General features: G+C 27.4%; 1 protein-coding gene across 1 annotated transcript in view; it reads left to right on the forward strand.

The window, feature by feature from the left end:
- Positions 1-1621: 1621 nt before the first annotated feature.
- Positions 1622-27211, forward strand: part of LOC145836091 (ryanodine receptor 2-like) — a 67329-nt gene continuing 41739 nt past the window's right edge. Inside the window, exons 1-29 of the mRNA XM_082943892.1 lie at positions 1622-1714; positions 8836-8949; positions 9695-9784; positions 9996-10079; positions 10223-10301; positions 10720-10832; positions 11294-11475; positions 11863-12005; positions 12492-12589; positions 12793-12912; positions 13284-13325; positions 13494-13615; positions 13907-14083; positions 14508-14755; positions 15485-15603; positions 16442-16575; positions 17312-17547; positions 17791-17986; positions 18316-18547; positions 19310-19414; positions 19703-19890; positions 20565-20724; positions 21305-21378; positions 21785-21974; positions 22432-22536; positions 22821-22917; positions 23639-23775; positions 25174-25238; positions 26501-26605. Of these exons, the coding sequence (XP_082800018.1) occupies positions 1649-1714; positions 8836-8949; positions 9695-9784; positions 9996-10079; positions 10223-10301; positions 10720-10832; positions 11294-11475; positions 11863-12005; positions 12492-12589; positions 12793-12912; positions 13284-13325; positions 13494-13615; positions 13907-14083; positions 14508-14755; positions 15485-15603; positions 16442-16575; positions 17312-17547; positions 17791-17986; positions 18316-18547; positions 19310-19414; positions 19703-19890; positions 20565-20724; positions 21305-21378; positions 21785-21974; positions 22432-22536; positions 22821-22917; positions 23639-23775; positions 25174-25238; positions 26501-26605 (3821 nt within the window). The 5' untranslated portion in view covers positions 1622-1648. The remainder of the gene's footprint in view (positions 1715-8835; positions 8950-9694; positions 9785-9995; positions 10080-10222; positions 10302-10719; positions 10833-11293; positions 11476-11862; positions 12006-12491; positions 12590-12792; positions 12913-13283; positions 13326-13493; positions 13616-13906; positions 14084-14507; positions 14756-15484; positions 15604-16441; positions 16576-17311; positions 17548-17790; positions 17987-18315; positions 18548-19309; positions 19415-19702; positions 19891-20564; positions 20725-21304; positions 21379-21784; positions 21975-22431; positions 22537-22820; positions 22918-23638; positions 23776-25173; positions 25239-26500; positions 26606-27211) is intronic.

The following is a 27211-nucleotide window of genomic DNA, read 5'->3' on the forward strand; positions in this document are numbered from 1 at the left end:
AATTCAAAGACTTGTAATTTATTTATGAGCCAATACAGCTTTTTTTATCAGTTGCATTATAGTCTTTGTCTAGATAGTAGGGAAACTATTATTGTGCTCTGAGTTAGATTTTCGTTTTACTATGAAAAATACTTTAGATTTCTTAAATTAACAGTTTACTGATAGTTTTTTTTGTTATTATAGTGTCACATAGGAAGTTAAACTTTGTTTTAATTATCCGGATTTATTTCTTGTTTAGCTTGTACTTACGTGATTTTTGACCAAAATGATTTTCTAACAAACGTTTGCTAGTTGTTTAAATAAACTAAAAAGAATAATTTTTAAAAACTAAGTTCTACATAATTTAGCCGAAAGTCTATCAAAATAAAGCTTATACAACATTTTATTTTGAGCTAAAACCATTTATTGTAATGTTGCAACGATAAAAGTACTAATAAATTTTCAAAAGGTACACTAAAACAAACTTAACTAGAAAATAGTGAAGCAAGGTAAAGAAGTTTTTTGTTGTTTAAAAACTTCAAAGGTACTAAAAACATTTCTTTAATTTTACTTACTTTCACTTTAAAAGTTAAAAAATAAGTAATAATAAATATAAACATATTGATTGATAAGTCATTGAGAGTAAAGTAAACCATTGAAACAAACGTTTATTGATAACTAATTTAGTTTTTGAAAACGCCTTGATTTAGTGTAAAAAGACCATAAGTCTTTTTAAATACAATTTCGACTTATAACACGCTTAACCTCCTTACAAATACAACTTATAAATTTTCATCGGAATATAAAAGTTGCGGTGAAAATGGATTTACCTCACTATGCACGTTGTCTGTGCGCTGAAATTTTAATCTTTTCCCGTAATTGATACACGCGTCCAATCCCCTTGATTGGCTGGCATCCAGTGAAAGATGTGTTCTTCTTACGTGTGTATTCGGCTTTCCTTGCTCGTTTTAGAGGCCTGTTGAAAGTTATGAACTTTGTTGAAGTTGAGGGAGGTAATTTTCGCATGTTGTTTATAACTTGAATAATACAGTAAAAGTGAATTGAAGTTTGTTTAGTAGGTACTTACAGTTTGCATTCAGTTTGTCTAACAGTAAAAGTAAAGTTTGTCTAATCTGTTCTTCTTATGTGTGTTCAGTCTTTTTGCTCATCAAAAAAAACTGTTGAAAATTATGAACTTTGTTGAAAAAGATAGCTTTTTATATTATTTGTAATGTCAGTTAAGGTAAACTTTTTTTAGAGCGGTTGGTTTCGAGTATATAAAAAAAAGTCTGCAAAAGTTTATTTTTTACTTGTAGCTTAGCACAGTAAATTCATTTGTTCTTATTTGTGTTCAAAGCACTGCTCAATAAAATAGCGTGTTGAAAGTTATAAGGTTTGCTAAAATTTGAGAATACATTTTTTAACTTCTAATGATAGTGAAGGTAGTATTTAAATAAGTATTACGTTTGTTAAAATTAACTTTATGTATTTAGTTTACCATTTCTTATTAACTTTAAAATCCAATTCAACAGAGTAATTTAGTGTTGAATTATAAATGCTTTTAATCTAAACTATGTATAATGCAAGCAGAAAAAATCAGTTTAATTACTAAATTTTTTAAAACGTTTTTTTTTGTTATATAGTTTAATGGCGTTTATAAAATTTTGTGATGTCTGAAAAACCTACTTCTGAAGTGAAAGAAAAAAACGATGGGACAAACTATCAATTGCGAAAAGTAAGTTTATAATATTATTTTTCATCAATAGCTAAAAATTGAACAACATCAAATAATTTGATATTAAATCTTAGGACCATTTTGAAAAAAGAGTTAAGCTAGCTAGTTATACAAACTTTGACAAAACTTTGTTAAAAATTCTTCTTAAACTCTAAAAATTTGTTTATTTTTTTTGTTCTATAAGCTAATTTTGTGAGCTGCAAAGCTTTTTTTGCTTTAAAGTTTTAAACAACTTAAGTTTTTATTCGTACCTATTTTAACTTTATTACATGAAAAATTTTCGTTAAAAAAACTCAACAGTGTAAACAAAATAGAACTAAGAACTTTTAAATTTTTTAAAAGTTAATCAAAAACATTTATACAGAAGTGTTTCAAAAGTTTCACGAGTTTTGACCAAAAAAAGATAAAAATACTATAAAAATACTGTAAAGCACTTTTTGTGATAATAGTCTTTTATTTCAATCAAAAACTTTGAAAATGTTTGTTTCAGTTTTATAAATATAATTTAGATAAACATACTATAGTAATTAATTTATAGTACTACCAATACTTTGAAATTTTTTGAATTATGATTATCATTTAATTTGATGTTTATAAAAGAAAATTATTTTGTTAGTTTAAGAAGTAAACAAACAAACTTAATTATAAATTTTAATATAAGTTGTAAAAAAAATTGGCTTTTATAGTTGATATATGATTGTATTTATTGAAATACATGATTAAATTTTATTACTTAAAGCACATGGAACCTATAGACTTTTTTAAATGTTATGTTTTATAATTGGACTGAAAAAAAACATACATTTTGTATTTTATCTAAAATTTAGAATCAGTTTTGTATCAATATAAGTTTTCGTTGATTTATCTATTTTCTTTTATACTTAACGTTATTATTAACTTTATAATTGAAAATTTGAAACAAGTCTTGTATGGATAACAATAAAAGTTTTGTTTTTTTTGTTAAAGTAAGTATACTGACCAATCAAAAGAGTTTAATACTCAAGTTGATTGATACAGAAGTTAGGATATCCACCTAGAATAGCCGTTAATTTAACTGCTTTGAATACAAATTATTGCTGTTATTAAGATTGACGTTTGCTGTCTACTAGTTCAGCCAATGTTGTCTGCGTTCGCTTATTCACCTTGTTTGACTGTCAAGTTGTTACAAAACCTAATAAATAATGTGTTTTAAAATTACTTTTACAACTTATATATTTTTTATATGTGACATTAGCTTCATCTGCAAAATTGTGTGTTATTTTAGCCAATATTGTCTGCGCAATTATTCTGTTTTATTTTGTTAAACTGTGTAGTTGTTATTAAAACTATTACACAAGTGTTTATATATACATTACTTAAAAAAAAAGTACAAATTTACAAATAAAAACATTACAACTAATTTTAGCAGCTTACTGATTTACTTTCTTAAATTTTCATTATTGCTTTTTTCAATTTTTTCTAATTGTTTTTTATCATTAAGCTACATATGTACTTTAAAAGTATGTATATTTTTTTCAAAACTTTTTAGTCTCAAAATCTAAAACACTGTTTAAAAATTCAACCATCTACTGCATTTTTTTTTATAGTACATCTATAATTTCTTTTTACATTTTTACCATCTACTTATCTTTAGAAAGAAATTAATACGAACATTTTTAGTTAAAAGTTTAAAATGAATATTAATAAAAAGCTTGATAAAACCACAACTGTTTTTTATTTTGTTTTAAATATATTAGATACATGAGAAGAAAAACATTCTATTTAAAAAATAATAAATGCTTTTTTAAAGCTTTCAAGATAAAAAAATTTCTTACAATGAATAAAAGGTTTATAATATTTGTGTATTCAATACTTAATTAGTACGAAATATAGTTTGTAGTAATTTATTCTATAGCTTTTTTTTATCTCACTTTTTGTTAAATATTTCGTGTATAATAACGTTAAAACTGCCAAAGAAGAATATATTATTTTATAAATAATTATTTAGCCCGAACTGACTAGGTTTATTGTTGATCAATTATTTTATTATTTATTCTTATTTGAAACTACTGCACTTGACTATGAAACACTAGTTTACTTGCTTAAAACTATTTTTTAAAAAGTTACAACAAACAGTGAGAGCAAACTTTAGTTTTAAAAACTATAAAAAGAACTGTTGCATTAACAGTTCTAAAAAATTTGTTTTTAACTCAGTTGTTTTAATTTTATTTTAATGTTTAAATTCTTTTACTAGTTGTGCATACTTATGTTTCGCCTATTCTTATTTGTATTATTGCTCAGTGACTGGAAGTAGTGATTTGTAATGGTTTATTTTGGAAAATAATGTACAGGTAATTGCAAGTGATTATTTAAAATCGGTAAACAAACAGAGGTTTTTTTTTAATGAAATAAAATGTTCAGGATAATATGTTGTTATTTGTTTATACAAGAATTTAATAAAAGTTTAACTTTTTAAACATTCATTTTTTAACCATACTTTTTTACTCAGATAAACTATAACAACAATATATAATTTTTAATGAGAATCATGAATATGAGAATGTTAAAAATTCATTTTTTGTTATAAAAACAAGCTTTTAGAAAAAATATTCCATAAATATATTAAAAATTTTAATCTTTTCAATCACTGTTAAGATTTAAGAGTTCTTCTTGTTTAAAAACTAAAATCTACATTAAATTAAATTAAAATGTATATAAACGTTTTTTTATTAATTCAAAGTGATAAAACTTATAGGTAGGTTGTAAAGTATTCTATTAATTAAAGTTTTAAACTGAAAAAATTACAAATAATTTTCATAAAACTAAATGTCTGTTATTTGAAACAGTACATTCATCATAAAACTAGATAAATGTTCAGTTTTTAATAAATTTTTTGTGTAAAACAGTTTTATAAACGTGAATTGAAGGTGATATACTGTACATTGGGTTATGTGTGATTTTACATCGCTTGTGACAAAAATCGATAAAATGAATTGCACAATTTGCCCGTAACACACCAACTAACTTGAACTTGTTATATAAAGTTTGTTGGTCAAAGATTTTGGTTAACAACCATGTTATCATAAAAAACTTTATAAAATGGATAAAAATATAATAAAACGAGAATGAAATTCAACTACAATTAATATTTTCTTAAAAGTTATTGAACCGCCATAGACTAACTATGTTGTTTTAAAATTTACCTAAACTAATAAAATTTAAACCGTTGTCACAATTTGCAGGTTTGAAAAAACTGTCAGATTATTGAAGCTTTTGAAAAAATACGTTTTAATAAACAGAATTTAGCAAATACAATACAATTAGCAACTAAAGACTTATTAACTGTTGTCATAATAGTCTATATAGTCTGCACAATAGAAGTCGAGTATACATTTAATCATGCCACTTTAATAATATATATTTTATACTTCTAAATGTAAACTAAAACTATAAGTCTATAGTTTTTATTTTTTCTTGTTTGTAATATAGTTTGATATAATTATGCTATAGTTATATTGTTTTACTGTTTTTTGTTTAAATTGACTATTAAGTTATTTTGAGTTTAAAATGTTATTAAGATTAAATTTTGTTACTAACGTTTTATTTAATGATTTTGCTTATTTTCAGTGTAAGAATTATTTTACATAAACTTTTTCAAACTCTATAGTAGTTTTATTACAATTTTAAAACGTAATTCGAAAAAAGCTAGAAAATAATTAAACACTTTAAATTTTTAATATTTAATTTAAAAAGTCAACTATGTCAATCTAGTACTAGCAATTTAGTTTTTATTTCTTGCTTTTAATCATTGTTCTTAGATTGTCGGGTAAAAATATTGAAAGTTACATAACTTAAGAATGGTTTGTATAATAGAGAATAAATACAACTTGTGTGAAATATAAAAACACAGAGTTGCTTATTTCAATTTAGTAACTTAATACTTATAAAAAATAAATTAAAATAAAAAGTTGCTGAAGCATTTTTTATAAACAAAACAGAACTTATCAAAAGACTATACAGAACTGTAAAAATGCATAAAAAAGACACTAAAAATATCAAAAATGTTGCTAAAATGTTTAAAAAATACTTGGACTTGCTTGAATTAATAGTAACAAGAACTATGTTTATTGTTTGTAAATTATAAACCGGGGGTACGTAGTCTTATGTAACAGAATGGATTTCGTATACTAAATTATTCCCGGACTGTTTTATAAAAGTTAACTAAAAACTAAAAACTTACTACCAAGAGAGAGATGTATGAATAAACGAAAATTACCATTAAACAATAGCATAGTTAATAAAAAGTTATTATAATTTAATTCAATTTTTCTCAAAGATTTATTATTGATAAGTAAGTCATGAAATAGATATATTAACTTAATTGTAGTTTACAGACTCTTGTAAAATAAAAACTTGTAACCTTTTATTCTTTTATGCCCAAAGAACTTAAACGAAAGTTCTTTATTTAATTTGAAACGTTAAGTACTTTACCAAATATATATAGTTGTTTTGTTTAGCGAATATACTGTAAAATATTTGTTTGTATTTTTAGAAAGTTGTTTAAAAACAGCTAGACTTTACTTACTTATTTTGAATTTTTATTGATTTCAAAAACCGTACCAATGTTATAAAGTCTCTTTAAAATTATGATTGTAATGAGCTTCGTAAATGTTTTTAAATTTGTAATAAACTATTTTGTTTTCATCTTTATAAGGTTTAATAGTTCAGCAAATGATTGTGTTGAGCTTTAGAGCGAGATTACTTGTTTTGTAATTTTAGTTAAATTTGCTTATTTACACATCGTTTAAAGTTTTGCTGTAAAATATTTTTTGAAAGATTAAACTTTGTTACAAAAATGTTTGTAAAGCATGGTACGTAAATTACTCACTGTTTCACATAATCTCTGTTTCACTGTAAATATTCTTGATTTTGATATTGATATTGATGTATATGATAGTGTATAAAAAAGTAAAATAATTCAGGTTGTTGATTTTTTGTTGATTCTTTTTAGCCATACTAAGTTTTTTAAACTAGCTTGAATTAAAAGTTTATAATAGCTAAAAGTTTTTTTTTTCTAAATGGTGATTTTTTATTGTATCAAGATGTTTTGATTTAGATTTGATCAAGATGTTTAAAGTTTTAATTAAACCTCTCGCCTTTAAGACATTCATGGCTTTTTTAGTTCTTGGTTTATTTCTCTCTAGCCTAATACTTTTAATAAATAGAAAAATGTAACCACTAGCTGGAGTAGTTAAGCGGTATAAAACTCGATTCGTTGCTTTTTAAATATTTAACAGCGCCGGTCTAGCTTCGACTAATTAAAATCAATTATTGTGACGTAATAATTGCTTCTAATTTCGCTTACTATTATCTCTCGCCGTTTTTTTTCTAAAGAAGACACACGTAAACACAAAAAGTGTTTTGCATGAGAAACTATGTCTTACATACCAAACTTATATTGATAACAAATTATTGACTTTTGTGATTATCAGATAGAATGTTAATTTGAGGGCAAAAAACAGTTTAAGTTGTTTTTAAAGCTATTCATGATTTAATATTGATACTTGTATTGTTTAAAGTCATTTTAAAAAAGAAAGTACTTGTTTTACCGATTCGTTTTTATTTATTTACAAACTTTTAGATTTATTATTGCTTACCTGTAGCAAAACCGTTTTTAACATATTTTTTATGAAAACTAATGCTTCATTTAAAAATGCTGTTTTAATAACTATTACCTTAAAATTAACATTAACATAACAATAAAAAATTAAATAGATTTTGAAGGATTTAGAAAGTTATTATTTTTAGTATTTTTTTTTACTTTCTTCTTGAAAAAATCAAATTCAAATAACAAAATAAAAAAGTTGTTATACTTTTACAGTCAAAAAATCAAGAGATTCTAAGTTTAAATTTACTAGATAAACTCTTTCTTTATACTCAATTGTCCTAGTTGATAAGATTTAGATGAGTCTATTATTAAAACTTCTTGTTACTAAATTTGACAATTTTAGTAAATGGTTGTTTACAATTTATTCTGTTAATTAGTTTCTTATAAAAAAATCCAACCACCAAAGCGAACTATTTTCGAGTTTTGAATATATCCTACAACAAGTAAATAGACAAAATATAAAATGCAACCATTGTGCAGATAACAACTAAAGTGCTGCTGTCTACTGATAAGAAAGCAACTCTCAGTTGATAAGTGACGTATGAAGATAGCAGCAACATATATATATAAATAAAACATTCGTCTATCTGTTTTTGTTCAGCGAAGTCTGAGTTTTAAATCTTGTAACTTTGTTTGAATTTTGTAGAATCACTTTTGTGTTAAAGCTAGTGCAGAATTAAAAAGTAAAATAAAAATTGCTAAAAAGTTAAACAAAAATAAATACTAATGACGGAGACAGTAGATGACGATGAAACGTATCTTAGAACGGTTAATTTTGTTGTTGATTTAATTTTAAAGAAAAATTGTTTTTTTTTTATCATTTTGTTATGCTTTGTTCAGCTGTTGAAAAAATATTTAGTTGGTAGAATTGTTATAATGATTGTTTTTAACTCTAGCTTCAACAAATTTAACAAAGTTTACTAGAACAAACTAGTGATAAAACAATAAAGAGAATACTAAATTATTAGATTTTTATTTGTTCGTTAATCACTTTTAAATAAAAATGTAGACATTCACTATAAACAGCTGCGGTCTAAGAAGCCGTTAATTAACACTGTATAACAAGTTTATACCTTTAAGAAAAAGTAACATTTCGCACTGTGTGTTTTTGAATGCATGTATAACTTGTCTTATTGCACACAACAATAAAAAAAGTGATAAACTAAAAATTTTAACATGTACATTATTATTCAAGTTTACTAAATAATATTTTAATGATTCTATAAAAAAAGCAATTCAAATTTATACTTGTTTACTAAAATTTTAAGACCTCAATAGTTGTTTATTTCACTGAAAATTTTAATAGTTCAATTTCGGGTTGTAGTTGTAAGTGAAAATTTTTCTGAATATACTTTATTGAAGTTTATTAACAACATTTTACTAAATTGTATCAACAGGATGATGATATCTACCTGGAATGGTTATCCAAACATTTTATTAGAATTATTAATTATTTCTACTTTTTTATTACCAGGATGATGATATCTACCTGCAGTGTTCATCCAAGCATGGAAGCGACAAATTTTGCCTGGCAGCTGAAGGGTTCGCTTCGAAATTGTGCAAAGTTGAACAAATGGAAGACAATCAGGTTGGATAATAAGACTTGTAAAATAATTGGTCAATACTAAATAGAAGTAGTAACAAAAATCGACATTTATGCAGATAGTTATCTCAAATAAAGCCACTAGATTGAAAAAATTGATTACAGTTTTATTTTTAAGTTGAGAACTTTAATTGTTTTTATAACACTAAAAGTACGCCGTTAATTTTGTATAATAAGTGTTTAGTGTTTATATCGCTAAAAACTTAATAAGTACTTGCTGTTAATTTCCTGAACATAAGAATAACTTAAGATTTAACAAAAAAATAATTTAAATACTGCAACGAATGTTGACGACAAAAGTCTTCTTAGGTGTTAAGCACCTTAAGAAAGACTATAAAACTGATTACGTATAAAACTGGCCAACTTACGTATTAATGACCGTAACACAATGAAACAGTCTTTTTAAAATTTAAAAATATATTCTTTAATTTTTTTTCACTAAACGTTTAATTATTTTGTATTTTCAGGCTTTAGTTGTTTAATGTATAAGTTCAAACATGAGTTTAGTTTTTAATTACATATCTTTTCTAATAAATATATAGCATTTTATGTTGCTTAAAAAGTTAAGGATACTGAAACAAAGTGTACAACCATACTATTTTACTCCCTATTAAATACGGTATAAACATTTTCTAAAGCGTTCAACTTAAAGCATCACACTAATCGTTAGGTTTTAATTATTTAGAAATTAAAGACTCAGTTTTATTGTAAATAATACTTTCGATAACAGGACACTCCAACAAAAAGTGCCTCATGTGTATTCATCCTATATCAAGCATTATCATTGAGAGCTTTACACGAGCTCCTATCAATTGAAGAAGTAAGTGAAGTAAAGATTAATAGCAATTAATCTATGCAAAATTTGTGTTGTGATGAATTATGTTTAAGTAATAAACATTTCATGTAGCACAAAATAGAACTTTTATGTAACTTTTAGTAACATAAGCTGTGTGTTTAATGTTTTTTAAATAGTTAATTATTTCTAACACAGTTGTTTTATAAATATTACTTACATTATTCCTTTCAAACAGAATTCCGACGAAAAACCAGCACAAACAAACCGATCACTTTTGTACGGAAATGCAGTTCAGCTAAAACACAAATCGAGTGGAAAGGTAATTAAATAAATGCAATGTGCTGTACAAAAAAGATTTAAGTTCAAATTTTTTTGTTTTGATATACCATAAGTTTTTGTACACACATTTTACAAATTGAAGCATTATAGATAATTTTACCATAAACTAATTTATGTTCACAGCTACTAGCCTGTTTAAAGTCCTCAAGTAAAGCTTCAGACAAACTATCTTTGGATGTTGGTCTTAGTCAGCAAGAAACTGGTTTGTTTTTTGTTCAAATTGTTTGTATGTGCTTTTTAAAAACCTAAAGTCAGTTTTTGCGTTTTTAGCAACTGATTGCATTAATCGTAGTTGTAATAAAGTGTTAAAAACTTAAACTAGCATGTTTAGAAACTTTAATGTTTCAATGGTATGCTTTTTAATTTGTAGTTAAAACAACGTTTAGACTTTAGTTCTGATCAATTAAATCTTGGTGAAAAGTATATATAGACTTAAAATTTATACAAGTTATGATGATATTTTATAACGTATTAATGATTATATGTATATGTACCTCTTTTTATTATTAGAACCAACAAATAGCTTAACGTTACTTAGTGCTAAAAGTAAAGTACGTTTTTAATCTTAAGAAAAAAACTTAATAACTTATTAGATACTAAGGTATTAGATTATAACGCAGGTGAGAACTGTTGGTGGACAGTTCATCCAGCATCCAAACAGAGAAGCGTTGGTGAGAAAGTTAGGGCAGGAGACAGATTGTTATTGATAAGTGTGTCTTCTGAACGATACCTGGTGAGATACTTGTTTTAATAAATATTATACTAATATAAGTGAGGAGACAGACTTTTACTGATAAGTGTGTCTTTTGAAAGATACCTGGTGAGATACTTTGCTCGCTATAATTAGTTTAAGATTATAAATATTTTTAATATGTGCGGTAAGATGCTGGTTGAATGCTACAAAACATTTGCTTTGTTTAGTTAACTCAAGCAAGCGATTTAGTTGTCTTAAACAAAAGTAACTTTAGTTTCAGTATTTTAAAAGTATCTTTCCTTCCTAACGAATTTAGTCTAGAGTTGTTGTAATTTAAAAAATACTTGATATTTTTGTAAATAAACTATTTCCATAGATACTACAACAAAAAAAAATCTGAACTAAATCGTTTGAAAAAACTCAACCAAAATATTTCTCAGAATTTTTTCACCATAAAACTTTTTAAAACAATATTTTAAAAACTAGTTAATTTTTCTCAGCACTTTTCATCCGAGTCACACACGGTGCAAGCCTCCTTCCAGCAAACATCGTGGAACGTGGGACCGGTATCAAGTCAGGCGGGACAGACACAGGGATTCCTGAAGGGAAACGACTGCTTCCACTTGTGCCACTTCCACGTCAACGACTTCATGACCAGTGTGAGGAGCGAAGAACAAAATCAGTTGGTTTTACATATTAATATAAATGGTACACACTAGGTATTTTTATTACTAAATTTTGTATTAGTTCTTTTAAACTTCTGTTTTCAGTTACCGTAAAGTCTTTTTTAACTAAAATGGAGACTGATAATCGTTTGAAAATTTTTTTTTTAATTTTTAACTAAAACAGTATGAGATGCAAAATTGTAGAATTTATTTTACAAACGTGAGATCTAACTAAAAATACTTGACTATTTTCCTTATATGAGTACACTTTTTCTAAAATTTTGTTTGTTTTGATTTCACTAACTTTAACTAAAAAATATACAACTTCTTCAAGGTCTTTTTTTAATATTTTAGTTTTATTGTACTTAAAGTTGAAATTTATAGTGTTATTAAACAAATCATAGGAAAAACTTAGTGTTTTTCGACGCGGGATTGAAGGAGAATCAGATGACACCGACAATATGGCGTCTGGAACTAATTGGCGTCAAGTGGTCAGGGTCACATGTAAAATGGGGGCAACCTTTCAGGCTCTACCACGTCATAAGTGGTAAAATACGTGTTTTAAAAAAATAAACAACTAATTTATTATAGCACTAGTTAATAGTTTTATACTTATAACTGACATTTTCACACTAGCACTAAATATTTCTTTTTAAGTAGTAGTTAAACTGTATATATATTTTTAGTTTTTATTTTGACTTCAATACATTCTTCTCTCAAAAAGTATTTTTGTTGAATGAAATTGATTTCTTTGTTTTAATAGCTCTTTTGTTTATAAAATATGCTTAACGCTTTCATTTTTTTTAAGTTTATTTGTGTATCTAAATTATAAAATTAAGTTTTTTAATATTTCATAGCTCTATAATTTAAATCATACTTCGTTTTTCTCAATGCAAACAAACTCACAAGATAATTTTTTAGAATATCAGTCTGTACGTTCTGAACCCATTCCATACCTATTCCAAACGTAAAAAAACTTATACGATGTGATTTAATAAAAAATATTATTTCAGTTTATAAACTTTTTGTACAGGTACATACTTGTGCTTGTCAGAAGACAAAAGTTTAATTTTGGCCTCGTCAAGAGAAGCGACTAGGTCGTCGTCTGTATTTTGCTGGCAAATTTCTAAAGTTTGTCTTTTTTAGTTACTTGGAAATCTACAACTAAAATTTATACTCAAGTATAACATCTTTAGAACCAAATAAAAACATACAATTTTGAAACACCTTAATGCTCAGTAATTATTTTTAGTAAGACCTTTTAAAAAACTATAAAGTTTGGATTACTTTTAAGTCTTTTAACATACTTTATATTTTCAATATTCTTAACTCAGGACAAAGTAGAAACTACGAAGTTCAGCGACAATGAGGACATGGGAGACCCGGATGTAAAATTTGGCGAATGTATATGTTTTCTTCAACACGTAGATAGTGGATTGTGGGTCACATATAAGGTACTTTGTGTTCTTTGTGTTAATAAAGATAAGTATATTGAAATTTTTTGGTCGTTTATAAATTATTTTGATAAAATTTGTGATAATCTTGAAAAATTATTCTTTAGAACTTTTGACAAGGTTAAGTATTTTTTGGCTGATCAGGTTTGTGATAATGAATTAATAATTGTTTTTAATGTTTTAATTTTTCTCTAGTTACAAAATAAGCTTGTTGATATATGTCCATTGTGTTAAGGTGATAAAATAGTTATTCCACTTAATAAAATTATTTTACTATAATACTAGTAAATACAAACAAATACTTTTAAATACTTTAAAAACTTTAAAGTAATTTACTAGCTACCAAACATTCATATGAGTTAAATTTTCAGGCTCTCACATCGAAAAGCGGTCGAGACAACAAAGCAAAGAAAGTTGGTTACATTTATTTATTCTGTAAAAATTCAATAATGTTATCAAACAAATATATTCTTATCAGGCAGTACCCCACAAAAAAAAAATTTTTACACAATAACATATGTACTATTTGATTTGTTTTTTAAATTCCAATAACTTATTAAAACAAACATTTTTATTATCAGGCAATAGCCCACCACGAAGGGCATATGGATGATGGGTTGTCGATTTCATCCGCCCAACTTCACACCTCAATAACCGCAAGAATAATACTGAAAACTGAAAGAATATACTACGAGTTTTTAACGTTGGTGGTTGTTTTATCGGTTGTAAAAAGCATAAAAGTTTTCAGATTTAAACAAAACACATTCAAAACTAAACGATATATAAGATAGATAAAAAACTTATTGAATTGTATCATTGTTAACTTGTATTTTATTAGCGACTTTATAGAATGTTGATAGCTTGGTAGTTGTAAATTGCATAAGAGTTAAAAGAGACCTGTTAAAAAGTTTCTTTATCAAAACTACAGCTTAACTTCTTTTAAACAAGCAATAAATATGTTTGAAAAGGTCAATTTAATTAATTGATTTTTCAGCGATCTTACATGGTTGGAGAGGCAAGGTCAGGACAATCCTTCGATTACCACCAACTTTTACGAGTTCCAGCAGTGCGTTGAAGATCTTCTTGAATTCTTTTCCGTTCCTTCTTCTTGCGGAGAGTCGGATGATCAGTACGAAGATCAGCAAGTGTTGTTGCAAGATCTTAAAGACAGGTCTGTGATTTTGTTTTTATTTTTATTTTTGAAGTTTAAACGTTATCAAAAATTTAAAAGTTGTTTCAAGATCTCAAATATAAGTCAGATTTTTATCGTACTTTCTGAAACTTAATGGTAAAACTTTTAAAAATTTAACTAGTTTGCTTATTATAAGTTCTTTATCGTTAAACAAAAGCTCTGATTTATGTTTTTAAAGTTAAGTTTGTTATTAAAAACTTGATTTATAAAAGAAATTTTTATTCTAAACATGCTAACTAACTCCGAGCTTTTCCCTGTTGTTTACAACTTTATATTTTAATTGGCGTCTTTATATTTTCATTAAAACTACCAGGAAAAATTTTTTTCAGCAAAATATTTAAATAAAAGCAATAAGCCAATAACTAAAATTCTGTAAAAATAAACCAAATTTAAAACCACTCAGGCAGAATTTCTTCGAGGAGGAGGGTTGCATCAGCCTCATCCTTCAATCCATCGAGAAGCTTTCATCAGCGATCAATAATTCCTACCTGCAAATATCGTCAGTTCCAGACGAGGAGTGGAAACAATTGCTGGATGACCTTTACTCCTTATTGGCTGCCACCTTGAGGAACAACGCCAACTCTTGCTCCCGATTGGCTGATAAGTTGGACTGGTTCGTCTCACAGTTGGACGGCCACCAGGCCTCTGAAAGTTCGTAAACTGTTTTAATCGTTTAGCATGAAAGTTCGTAAACTGTTTTAATTTAGTTTTGTTTTTTGTGGTGTTATGATAAACCTACCAACTAATATTTTTCAGTTTATTGCAAAAAAAAATTACAAATCTTTAGTATTTTGAACGTAAAACTGTTTCACTCGTTTAGTTATGCATTTTGCGTGATATTTTGTTTAATTTTTCAATTTAATTAGTTGATTGAACATTTTGTTTCTTTATAGCTTTAAATTTAATTAAGAAGGTGATAATAAGATTCTTCACGGTTGACTATCATGTTTTTAAAAACTTCGACTTCTGAAGTAGCTTGGAAAAACTTACAAATGCATAAATACTTCTATTTTCATAAACATTAAACGATTAAAGTTTTTGTATTAATGCGTAGCTACTATTATATAAGTTGTTATTATTGTACGTTTGTTTATAACTGATTACATAAAACCAGTTTGAAACTTACTGATATTTATCAGCTAATGAATCATCTTTTTATTAAAGCCGTGTTTTTTCGAACCTTTTGGTTTTAAATACGTTATAAGTGAAAGAAACAACAATATAATAGTAAGATATTCACCTAAACTTTAATTTTATCACATATACTGGACAATTTTAAATCAGTCTATTAATCAGTGTATTTTTTCTCTGTTTTGAAACTATGATTTTTTAAATAGCGTTGATGTTATCTGTTATTAACTCATACAACAAACTATCCAGGCACACTGGACGTGATGGTAGCGGTGATAGCAGGAAGCAATGACGCAGTCAACATGGTGAACGAGCAGCACATACAAACAATTGTCAACTTCATGAAGAACCACGGGAGAAACTCTAAAGTTTATTTGATGTTTAATAAAAAGAATAAAACCTATCCTAGAACGAGTATAAATCTCGGTAAAATAAGACGAAAAAATTTTAGTTTTGTCACCTTCAGCTGTTATTCCACCGCTCAGCTGCCATTTGTTTTGCAACCATTTACCATTTAAGTTTAAGCTCTAAAGCTTTTTATCTGCTTACTAAGTATAGTTTTTCAGATTGTTACTTTTAATTCAAAGTACATTACTTTTTAATGTTAAGTACACATTGTTTACTGAACGAAAAAAAAGCGCTCAAAAAACTTGGTCTAAGGCCATGGTGTACGAAAAAACCTTTCGGTTATCGAGTCATACACCAGGATACAGTATAATGTCATGTACAGGACAATAATAGTAAATAAAGCAGTTTTTTATTCTGAAACTTCTAGTTTTTCTAGTTTTAACTGTCTAGTTTAAAAATTCTGTTTTGAAATACATTTTGAAATTGGCTAAGTTTTACTAAACTTGTTTTTTTTTTGTTTTCAATTCTTATTAACAAACAACTACTTAGCAAACATTGGGTTAAAATATTTTCTTTGTTATTGAAAAGCCTTAGTTTTTAAGATTGTATAATTTTGTGTTTGAATTGGTTATTTATAGATAAATATATAAGCTGTAAATTATCATCAAACGTACTTATACATCATTTTATTAAATTTATTTGTATGTTGCAACTAAAAATAGTTTATTTTAGTTTATTTTTGAATTTTAAGTGATTAAAAAGTGATTTAAAGTTGATATAACACTTAATTTGATATTAGGTGAAGCCTCAGTCTGGTATTTTGAACAAAACATGTTATTTTATTAATCTTTTAAACAGGTATTGGGTATTTTAAGTTCACTGTGCGTATGCAACGGTCAGGCAGTAAGACAAAATCAGGAACTTATTTGTGACAACTTGCTGAAAGGAAGAGATTTACTGCTACAAACCGCTGAAATCCCTAATATTACCAGGTAGATTTTGTTTGCAAAAGTACCTAAAAATTAATAAGGCTACTTAAATTTTTAAAGCTTTTATCAAGTACTTAGTAAAAGATTGTACAATATTAACGATATTGTAAAAAAACCAAGTTGGTTAATTTATGACTTTTTAATTTGCATTTACGTTACGTAGTTGAAAAACTGTTTTTGTATGAAATTAAAGAATCTGTGTAAGTAAAAATTATTTACTGTTTTTTAAAGTAGTATGTTCTTCAAATGTGAACTACTCATTATTAACAAACAAGTACTTTTATGTTTACAAAACTTCGAATTATTAGTAACAAAGCTTTTCTTAAATACTCTAAATCTATCTTTACTCTTGATAAACGCACCTACCAATTTGTTTACAAATTATTATTATTTTAACAAACTAATAACTTCAATAACTTTTTATTAACATACTCCACAGTGTATAAATCCTTGAAGTATAAAGTGCAAACTTGTACAACATTGTTTTAAAAATTCGAACTATAAGCTTTTAATTCTGTTATCTTTAAATTAAAACTTACTTTATAAATGCTTAACCAGCGTATCGTCGAACATTTACGTGTGAATACGTGGGAATACTTTATCCTTGAAGTATAAAGTGCAAACTTGTACAACACTGTTTTAAAATTTTTTACTATAATCATTAAACTATTTTTTTGATACTTAATACACCTTCAAACAAACAGTTTTTAAAAATTTATATATATATTAACCCTCTCAGCGTATCACCGAACATATACGTGGGAATGCGGGAGGGATGCGCCACCAACGGAAAGTGGTACTTCGAGGTGATGGTAGAAGAGAGCCCTCTTGCGGACACGCCCGCTTTGCTGAGGGTGGGGTGGGCCAACACGAGGGGGTTCCATCCGTACCCGACCGGGGGCCACTTTTACGGGCACAACGCGCTCGGCGACGACGCTTTCTCGTTCGCCTACGATGGCGCCAACTTGTGGAACGGTAGTTTATTTGTTTATTCGTTTATAACTTAAGTATTTTCATTACGTTAATTTGAGTAACATATTAACTATTTACAAAACTTTGAATTTACTTTCAAAAAAAAATTACCTCATTTTTTGTTTAACACTTGTAAACAAATTTTCCTTGGAACTGAGTGAAAATAAATTAAAAGGTAAAATAAAAAAATCTCTAAACAATTATTGTTTTTAAAATAAAACACTGAAACAAAACAACTTCCAACAGACCACCAGGCGGTGACGGTTTCGAGGGCGGGGGAGTCCCTTTTGTTTCACCCGGGCGAGGTGGTCAGCTGCTGCTTGAACCTGAACCAGCCCTCCATCTCGTTCCGTGTGGACGGCATGCCGGTTCAGGGGATTTTCGAGGACTTCAACACGTCGGGGCTGTTTTTCCCCGTCGTAAGCTTCTCAGCCGGTGTCAAGTTGGTTGTGTAGTAATTTGGACTTTACGCTTGAAGCAGATAAATTCATAGACATAAGATGATGTTTTGTGTTGAATAATTTTTTAGTTATCAGGAAGTGAATAGTGTTGGTGAACGTTTAAGTTAAACTGGTGTTCTGAAATGAGAAGCTAACTTAGCTATTTGTGCACAAAAAATGCTTCTAACATTTTAGTTACTAAATCATGTTATTTTAGTTTAAGGTCAAGATTTGTTAATTAACTCAACAAATTTAATACTTTAGATAATTTTTTTTAAATCATGCTTAAACCAAGCTGTATGCTAACTTCAAGATAAACTTTTTTTCACAGAATTCGCTTTCTGCTCGGCGACACCTCCAACGGCCAGTTCCGCTTCTTCCCCCCGGAAAACTACCTTCCCTACATCGAGGCCAAGCTGCCCGACCAGCCGTTGCAAGTCCGCTCCATAGAGACGTACGGTCGCCACGGCAACGACCCCAACACGCTGGTGGGGCCCACTTCCGTCAGCGAAAGTGACGTCATATTCGTGCCGCGCATGATCGACACGCAGAAGGTGAACAAGGTTGAGGAGAAAATTTTATTAATATTTTTTTAGGTGCATCCCCGCTTTCGAGAGAACTGAAAGTTTTAGAGTTTTAGAGAGCCGGTTTTAGAGAGTCAGCATGGAGATGACGTGATTGATGCATGGTTGTTACGTCATGTTGGAATGGTTGTCGAGTTGTGATGACGACATATACGCAGTGTTGGCGGCGAACCGTCGTTGACTCTGTGAAAACTGTGGCTCTGCGATGATGCAATTAACAAAAACAAAAGAATTACTTTTGAATGAAAATATTTTAGATTCGTTAAATAACTTAAGTATGTCGTTGATAAAGTCTGACAAATGTTTTGTTTTATGTGTAATTTTAACAATTTGATCGTTTGTTTTTAAATAAATTAAAACTTTAATATTAAAGAAAATTTGGAAAGCTGTATTGTTTGATCTGTGTGTTTTTATTTTCATAATGCAAGTTATATTAATGTTTGTTTAAGTGGTACAAATCTTTGAAGCCAAAGATTTGTAATCAAGGCACGAATCGTACCTTTAAATACTTTGAAGGTTTTATTCCTATGTTTCTGTAAATGATGAAATTATAGATATACTAAGCTTTTGAATCTTTAAACCAAACTGTTGAAATTCTGTTTGTTTAAAGTTTCAAAGTGATAAAAAAAGACTTAAAACTTTGATCATATGAACAATACTTTGTCTGTTTTATTAACAAACTGTTTTGTAGTTAAATAAAACTTAAATCAAATGCTTGAACTGAATAAAAATTTTCAAAAGGTCCTCCTCACACAAGAGATGAAGATCATAGGAGCGAAGTTGGCTCAGGCTGTTCACGATTTGTGGGCAGTAGACAGAATACAAGACGGCTGGAAATTCGGACCTGTTAGTGTTTATGAAATTTTTAAAAAATATTAAGTAAAAAAAGTTTTATGTTTTATCTTTACTGAGATTGAAAAACTAGTAAAAAAAAGTTATGATCCAGAATGACTGTAGATATGTTTTATTGTTAATAACTCCTTAATCAGCAACCTTTTAATGTACAATTGTGTACTTTTTTGTTATTAATCATTAAAAAATAAGCCAAAAAATATCAGTCTACTTTAACTTAAAAAAAGATTTCGGACAAATTATTAAGAACGTTTGCAGCTTTCACTTAAATGTTTTTTGAAGGTCCGTGAACCGGCGAAGAAACTGAACCCGTGCCTGGTGGAGTTCTCCCTCCTGCCCGACCCAGAGAGGAACTTCAACCTGGCCAAGTCTCTGGAGACCCTGAGGACGGTGCTGGCGTTGGGTTACAGCATTGCCATGCACGACAGGACCGCTGAACAGAGGCTGAAGAAGCTCAAGCTCTCACAGAGGTATAATTGTTTGAAATGAAATATTTTTTAGTTTAAATGTATTGTATGAAAGTTGCTTGCATTAAGTAGCATGTAAGTTCAAGACAAAAAGTACAACAAGCTAAAATCAATCTCCAGAATAATTTATATATTTATCAAACTATTTAATTCAAAACCACAACTGTTTCGCAGTCTGAAAGATCCTTTTTTAAGACTTTGTTTTTTTTTAAGTTAAATAATAACCTTAAAATTTAACCAAGTAATGTTTCTCTTAGGTTCACGATGTTCGAAAAAGATTTCAAATATAGTACTTAAAACTTTTTCTGAAATGATTGTATGATAAATCATGTAAAAAATACACAAACAAAACAATTCAAACATTGTTTCTCATAAACTTTTATATAAACTTTCTTATTTAAGCCGTAAACTTTTTCTCTGAAAAGTTGATGTTTAATGATAAACCATACTTAAGGTTCACGATGTTCGAAAAAGGTTTCAACTATGGTGCTTAAAATTTTTTTTTCTGAAATGCTTGAATGATAAATCATGTTATAATATTCAAACAAAACATTTCAAACAGTGTTTCTTATCAACTTTTATTTTAACTTTCTTATTTAACTTTTTCTCTGAAAAGTTGATGTTTAATGATAAACCGTATTTAAAGAATTAAAACAAAACAGATAAAATAATTACAGGTTCACGATGTCGAACGGGTACAAGCCCGCCCCGTACGACCTCAATGACGTCATGCTGACGAAAGCGCTGGAGGATCTGGTGGATCAACTGGCGGCAAACGGTCACCACATGTGGGCGCGCGAGAGGATCAGCCAGGGATGGACATACAACATGCACCTTGTTATTAATTAATAAAATATATTTCATTTATAATGCTATATAACTAATAAAGAGGGAAAATAAGCCAGGGATGGACTTAAAACATGCATCTTGTTATTAATTTTGTTTATAAAATTTATTTAATTTATAGTGTAATATAACTAATAAAGAGGGGAAATAAGTCAGGGATAGACTTACAATGTGCACTTCGTTTGTAATTTGTATATATATATATTATTTTTATAGTTGACTAACAGAACCTACAGTATGCACCTTGCTAGACTTAGTTGATAGTTTAACTAGTTTATAATAAAATAAAAAATAAATAAGAGACATTATCAGCCAGGGAAGGACTTATAATTTGCATCTTGTTATAACTGTATAACCTTTTAAATAACTTATACGTTTGAAACGTGTTTCTAAAAAGCTATTGTTTAATTATATAAAGTAGTAGTATAGATTTTTTAACAAAACTACATTTTTAATGCATATAGAAAAAAAAAACATCGTAAAATTTTTGCTTAATACATAAATGAATTATTACAGAATGTACTAAGTGTATAAAACTAAATAAAATCAAAACTTATATTACTTTCTTTAGGATGTGGCAAAGAAGAGAACTCCAAGATTGATTCCTTTCCACTTACTAGACAGATCTGTAAAACAACTAAATAGGTAAAAACAAAAACAAAAGTTTGAAACAGAATACTTGTAAATATTCATAAAATAGTTGTAAACAAGGAGAAATTAACTTTCTAAATTTAAAAACTATACATACAAGTGTTTATAGTTATTACGTCATTTTATGAGAAAATCTGTCAGTCAAAAACTCCATAAATAATCTGCTACTCAAATCTGGTCGAAAAATTTTCGTTAGGTGCTTGTTCTCATTATAGACTAGCATTTCATCAATACCGTTCTATTAAAAAAAATTCTCCCAAATATCACAACTATAAATCTTCAAGGTAGACAATACACGCGCAAAGCTTTTATACAGTATAAAAACTTAAATATAGTATCTTAACAAGTAAATGGTTAAACAAAAAAACCATTTCTCAATCCTCTCAACACTTTTACCAAGACACACGACCCGCGAGTGGATAAGGACACTGATCGGGCTGGGGTACTCGATCCAGTCCCCGGTGGTGCAGTCGAGTCAGTCGAACAGCAGCGGGAGGAAGCTGTCCAACGTGAGCAAGGGGAAGATGCGGATCTTCAGGGCGGAGAAGGGGAGAAGCGTGAATAGCGGAAAGTGGTACTACGAAGTCACTGTGAGTTTTTGTGAAACAAATATAAAATATTTAATAACTTTGTTTAATACTTAATAATGGGAAGTAACTGTTAGTTACACGCAGATGAATATTATAAAGACGTGTTTGGAATATGTTGCGCACAATAAGTAAAATTTGATAAGTTGAAATTACTTTGAGCTAATAATAGCAAAATAAGCAACAAACTTGAGGTTTCAAGAATAAAAACTATAAAAATTTTATAATCAAATGAATATATGCAGGTGTTTAAATATTAACTTAGTTAAGTCACTTATTAAAAGTAAACATCATTTTTTAAGATAAACAATAAACACTAAAAGCAAACTCGCCCTCCTATCAAGCAGGTTTAATTGCTTAAAACAAAGTGTTATGAAACACCAATAAAAACATTTTTCCGTACAAACTCATTTGGTACTTTAATATCGACCTTAACACTTTAAAACATAAAAATCCACAGGTACAAACGGAAGGGGAAGTCCGGGTAGGGTGGGCTTACCCAGAAATAAACCCGTGTGTGGACCTTGGTTGCGATGAAAGCGCTTTCGTATTTGATGGGTACAATGTCAGTTTATTTTCAAAATTGACAATTATTTTATTTTTTTACTTTTAAATATTTTTTTCGAAGTTTTGATAATTGATTTAATTATACAAAACTTTTAGCTTTATTTATTAACTGGGTTTGGTTTTATTTGATTGTAGATTTATACTTTTCTTTTTCTTTTTTAAGTCAACTTTTGGTAAAATATTTTAAGATTTTGTTAATTATGGTGTAAAACCACAAAACATTTTGTACATATATTTCAAAATATGATGCATTAAATAATAGTTAAAACAATTATTTTACAGGCGTCCCTGTGGCACAACGGACCACAAAACTTCGGTCAACAATGGAAAGTTGGTGACGTCATCAGCTGCTTACTCGACCTGAACGAGGGATTTATTGGTAAGAGAAATTGTTTTGTGTGCTATGGATATCTTTACATTAAATACTAATGCCATGATTCAATACTAAACTAAAAATAAATACACGACTTGTTGGTTAGAGAAATTATTCCAAACGCTATTATGTTTCATTAATCTTTGGTAATTAATTTTAAGTTTTTGTGCGTTCATATTTTGAATATTTTTTTTCCATAAGTCATAAATTCAACTGATAAAAGATTTAAACTTTCTTAAACTCTAGGAAAGAATAAAACAAGTTCTTTTACTATCGATTAAAAATCTATAAAACAACTTAATTATGAATGAAAGAGATTATATGATTTGATCTGTATAAAAAGAAAGTTCGATAATCAAAAGCTATACTGCGTTAGAACTCAACAGAGATTTGAAATGACTTAAAAATTAATTCATTACAAATTAAAAACAATATTCTTTAATTCACACGCACGAAATTATCTAGTAAGTTCTATATAAATAAAGATAATTTTTATATAAAACTTGTTTTACATCTTAACGGTTGAAAATAACTTATCAACCTACTTTAAAAAGTTCGATATTAAAAATACTTAAATGCAAAATACTTTTACCACAACATTTTATTACAGCTTTTTGAAATTGTATGCTTACTTGCCTTACTAAGTTATCTTTGTGTTATTTTTTTGTCATTTTCGACTACTTTTTTAAGATTTATATATTATGTTTCAACAACTATTTTCCCCCAGCGTTCGCACTCAACGGCGAGGTGTTCATGGATCGTCAGGGCCAGGAGAAAGCGTTCAGCGATCTTCCTGAGGACGCGGAGTTCATCCCCATCATCAGCTTGAGTGAGAACCAAACCGCACTGATCAACTTCGGACAGGTTAAAATTTATTTTGTTGCAATGAGATTTATGATTGATATTCGATATTATTACATTTAGTAATTTTTGTCGTTGTTATTTTAAACCATCGCTACTGTTTGTTTTTTTTAAACAAAAACAGTGATCAACTTCGGACAGGTTTATTGATTTATTTTGTTGCGATAAGATTTAGGATTGATATTAAATATTATGATTTTAAAGTTTTTTCATTGTTAATTGTAAACCATCATTAGTGTATTTTTTTTTACCAAATGCATTGATAAAATTTGGCAGATTCATCATTTATTTTGTATTTCTTAGTAAACGCATTTATCATTAATAGTCGATGTTATTGGTACTTAAGTTTTTTCGTTGTTATTTGCATACCATCGTTGCTGTTTATTTTCTATTTACAGCTTTATTTCAACGGCTGACTAACTACTTTTGCCGTGAAATCATGTTACTTAAAGCAAATCAAACCTTTGTTTATTGTAATGATTTATTCATCTTATTCTTACGTCACACCGTCGATGATTTCCATGAGCTGTGTTAAAAGTCAATCGGGTTTTATACTGATTTTGTTTACTTGGCTGCGGAAGTTATTTTAATAAGCTAAACAAATAATATTTAATTGAATTTAATTAACCCGGCACTTATTGATATCATTACACTAGCTAGTCATTTCAAATGGCATTGTTAAATTAAAAATAATGCTTTTAAATTGAATTAAATTTTAAATAAAATAATAATTAATATTATTTTATTTTGATACTAGTTGATTTAAAGTTTAATTTTCAAAACAAAAAGTTGTTACGTTTGCTATTTTAGTAATCTATTTTGTTTTTGTAACTAAAAAATATATCTAACGATTTACATATAAAATTTAATACAAAAATAAAACCGTTTTTAATTACAAAGTTCAGTTTGTAATTTTTGCTTTTTTGATTTTTTCAAAGCGATTAGCAAGTAAAGCAATATTTTATACAACACTTAGAGAAACAAGTTTTTACAACTTACGAGAAACGACTGTAACTTTGATTATGACGTAACACACTCGTTGTTACGTGTTACCAGCGTGTGCTAATAGGATGACGAAAATGTAATGTCTATAAATATCCATATGGCTCGCTAGTACATGAAAATACGGCGTTTGTGCAAATTAGCTGTAATTATATAGCTCGTATCTGAGTTTTAAACCGCCAAAAAATACTAATTTTTACGACTTGGAATATTAAAACAACAAAGATCTTTAATATTAAAATAAATTCAAATAATATGATGCTTACTTTATAAAATATATATAACTTGTAAAACTTTTTTAAAATCATTCTACGCTTATTTTGATTATTCTTTATAATATAAAGTTTTTAAGCAAACTTATTCTTATTTTCTTTATAAAATTGTACAAAAACCATTCAGAATCCGGACACTATGAAGTACCAGTCAACAATTGGTGTACAGCAGGGCTACAAACCATTTGCCAGGTATTATTACATTTTTAATTTACTTCTTACTTGTGTCATTTATTTGTTTATTATTTTGTTATTCAATGTCTTTTTGTTTTTCCTTAGTTTTGTACATCACTAACTTTTTCACTTAATACGCGTAGCTGATTTTGACTGATAGCGAGCTTATTGATTTTATTAGTTTTTTTAAATATAAACATTTTTATAAAAGTGACACTAGTAGAATTAAACAAGCTTTTTCCTTTTCAGGGTTGTAACTATTCTTAAGCTATCTTTTTAAGTTTCAATTTTAAGTTGTAAAATTATATTAAAACTTAACTCATTCACACTTTTGTTTTGTTTAGATTTTTTATGTTTTAATTTTGTAAAAACAATGTTTTTTTAATTGATATCTTACTTAACTCTTAGAATTAATAATTCTGAAAGTTTTCAAAAACAGCTTTAGAAGATTGACTTTTGCTGTGTTTAAAGATGTACTTATTAAGTTAAACAACAAGTATTTCTAATATAAAAATTATATGTTTCATAAAACTTGTATTTAGTTGTAACTTTTTAAACTTTCTTTAATATTTTTAATTTTATTTTAACATAAATATTTATATGTTTTAAATTAGTACAACATATCTAACTTAGTTGTTTTAAACTCTAAAATTTTTTAATAGACTTACTAATGTATTGTTTGAATTTTTTTGTTTTTTGTTTGTTGAATTAAATGTTTTAAATTAACTTAAAACAGCTGTTTTTTACAGAATATACAGTCAATACCTTCTATAAAATTGATACAAAAGTTTTTAAATACTTTAAGTAAACGATCAATTTATGACAAGTTTGTAAAAAGTATCAAAATTACTGCAGCGACATTGCTTTGCAAGTTCACAAGAATGATTTACTCATCATTAATTTACTTGTTAATTATTTTTGTAATAGTATTCATTGAAAAGTTTCACCAATAGTGTTTGAAAACCTAGTTTCTTTAAGTATTTAAATATTTTTGTCACAATATATAAACTTTAATGTGTTACTTTCAAAGCTACAGACCATTTTTTTTTGTGTAAAAGTTCACTTTTACGAAGGATTTGAAAAAATTTTTAAAAATTTGTTATTACTTCTTAACTAGTTTATAATATAAACACTTTACGCAGACGTGATTATTTAAAGTATATGTTATGCATTAATACTAAAAACATTTAACATTTTCAGCGGTGTCAGCTTCAAGTGAAGACATTTATAATTTTTATAATGAATATTTTATTGCTTATATTATATAAATAACTTTACAGCGGTGTCCAGTTTCAGGTACCGATGTGGTTCACGAAAAACATGGCGCGATTTGAAACTGTTGACGACAATAATGACGTCATACAAGTTAACAAGGGTCAATCCAGGTCATTATATATATATATATACATATATATTAATATATTATACTTAGAATTATATTCAAGTTACTTAATATAGTTTTACCTTTGGTTGTGAGCCTACTTGGAAGAATTTTTATATGAGATTTTTTCAAAGAGCAAAAAGTTTAAAATTTTTAGCGCTAATTTATTTTAAGTTTTTGTTTTTAATATTTTTCTTATATACACGTATCTATATATTTGTAGTTGTATTTAGTATTGGCTGTTTTTAATTTATAATGAAACTTTTTTAAATTTATCATAACTTACAATATAAATTTTTAGTATACTTTTTAAATAATCTTTAACTATTATAAACAAAAGTTTTTAGCAAACCCCATTTTAAATTGTCATGATACTCTTAATTTGATTTGTTGGCATTTATTTTATTTTTAGTTGTGTTAATTTTTTTTGCTTTGTGCATTATGGTTATGTACAATTAAACGTATTACAGACTTGAAAACTATCTTGTTAAATATAAGCTTCGGTAACTTTATATTAACATATTTTTATAAAAACTATATAACAAGAAGACAACTTTAAATTGCGTTAAAAGTAACTTAAAAACTCAAACTATTATCAAGCCACTGATTT

Source organism: Thalia democratica, chromosome 5 (genome assembly GCF_965202585.1).
Source record: "Thalia democratica chromosome 5, ktThaDemo2.hap1.1, whole genome shotgun sequence".
In the NCBI taxonomy this organism is placed as follows: Eukaryota; Metazoa; Chordata; class Thaliacea; order Salpida; family Salpidae; genus Thalia; species Thalia democratica.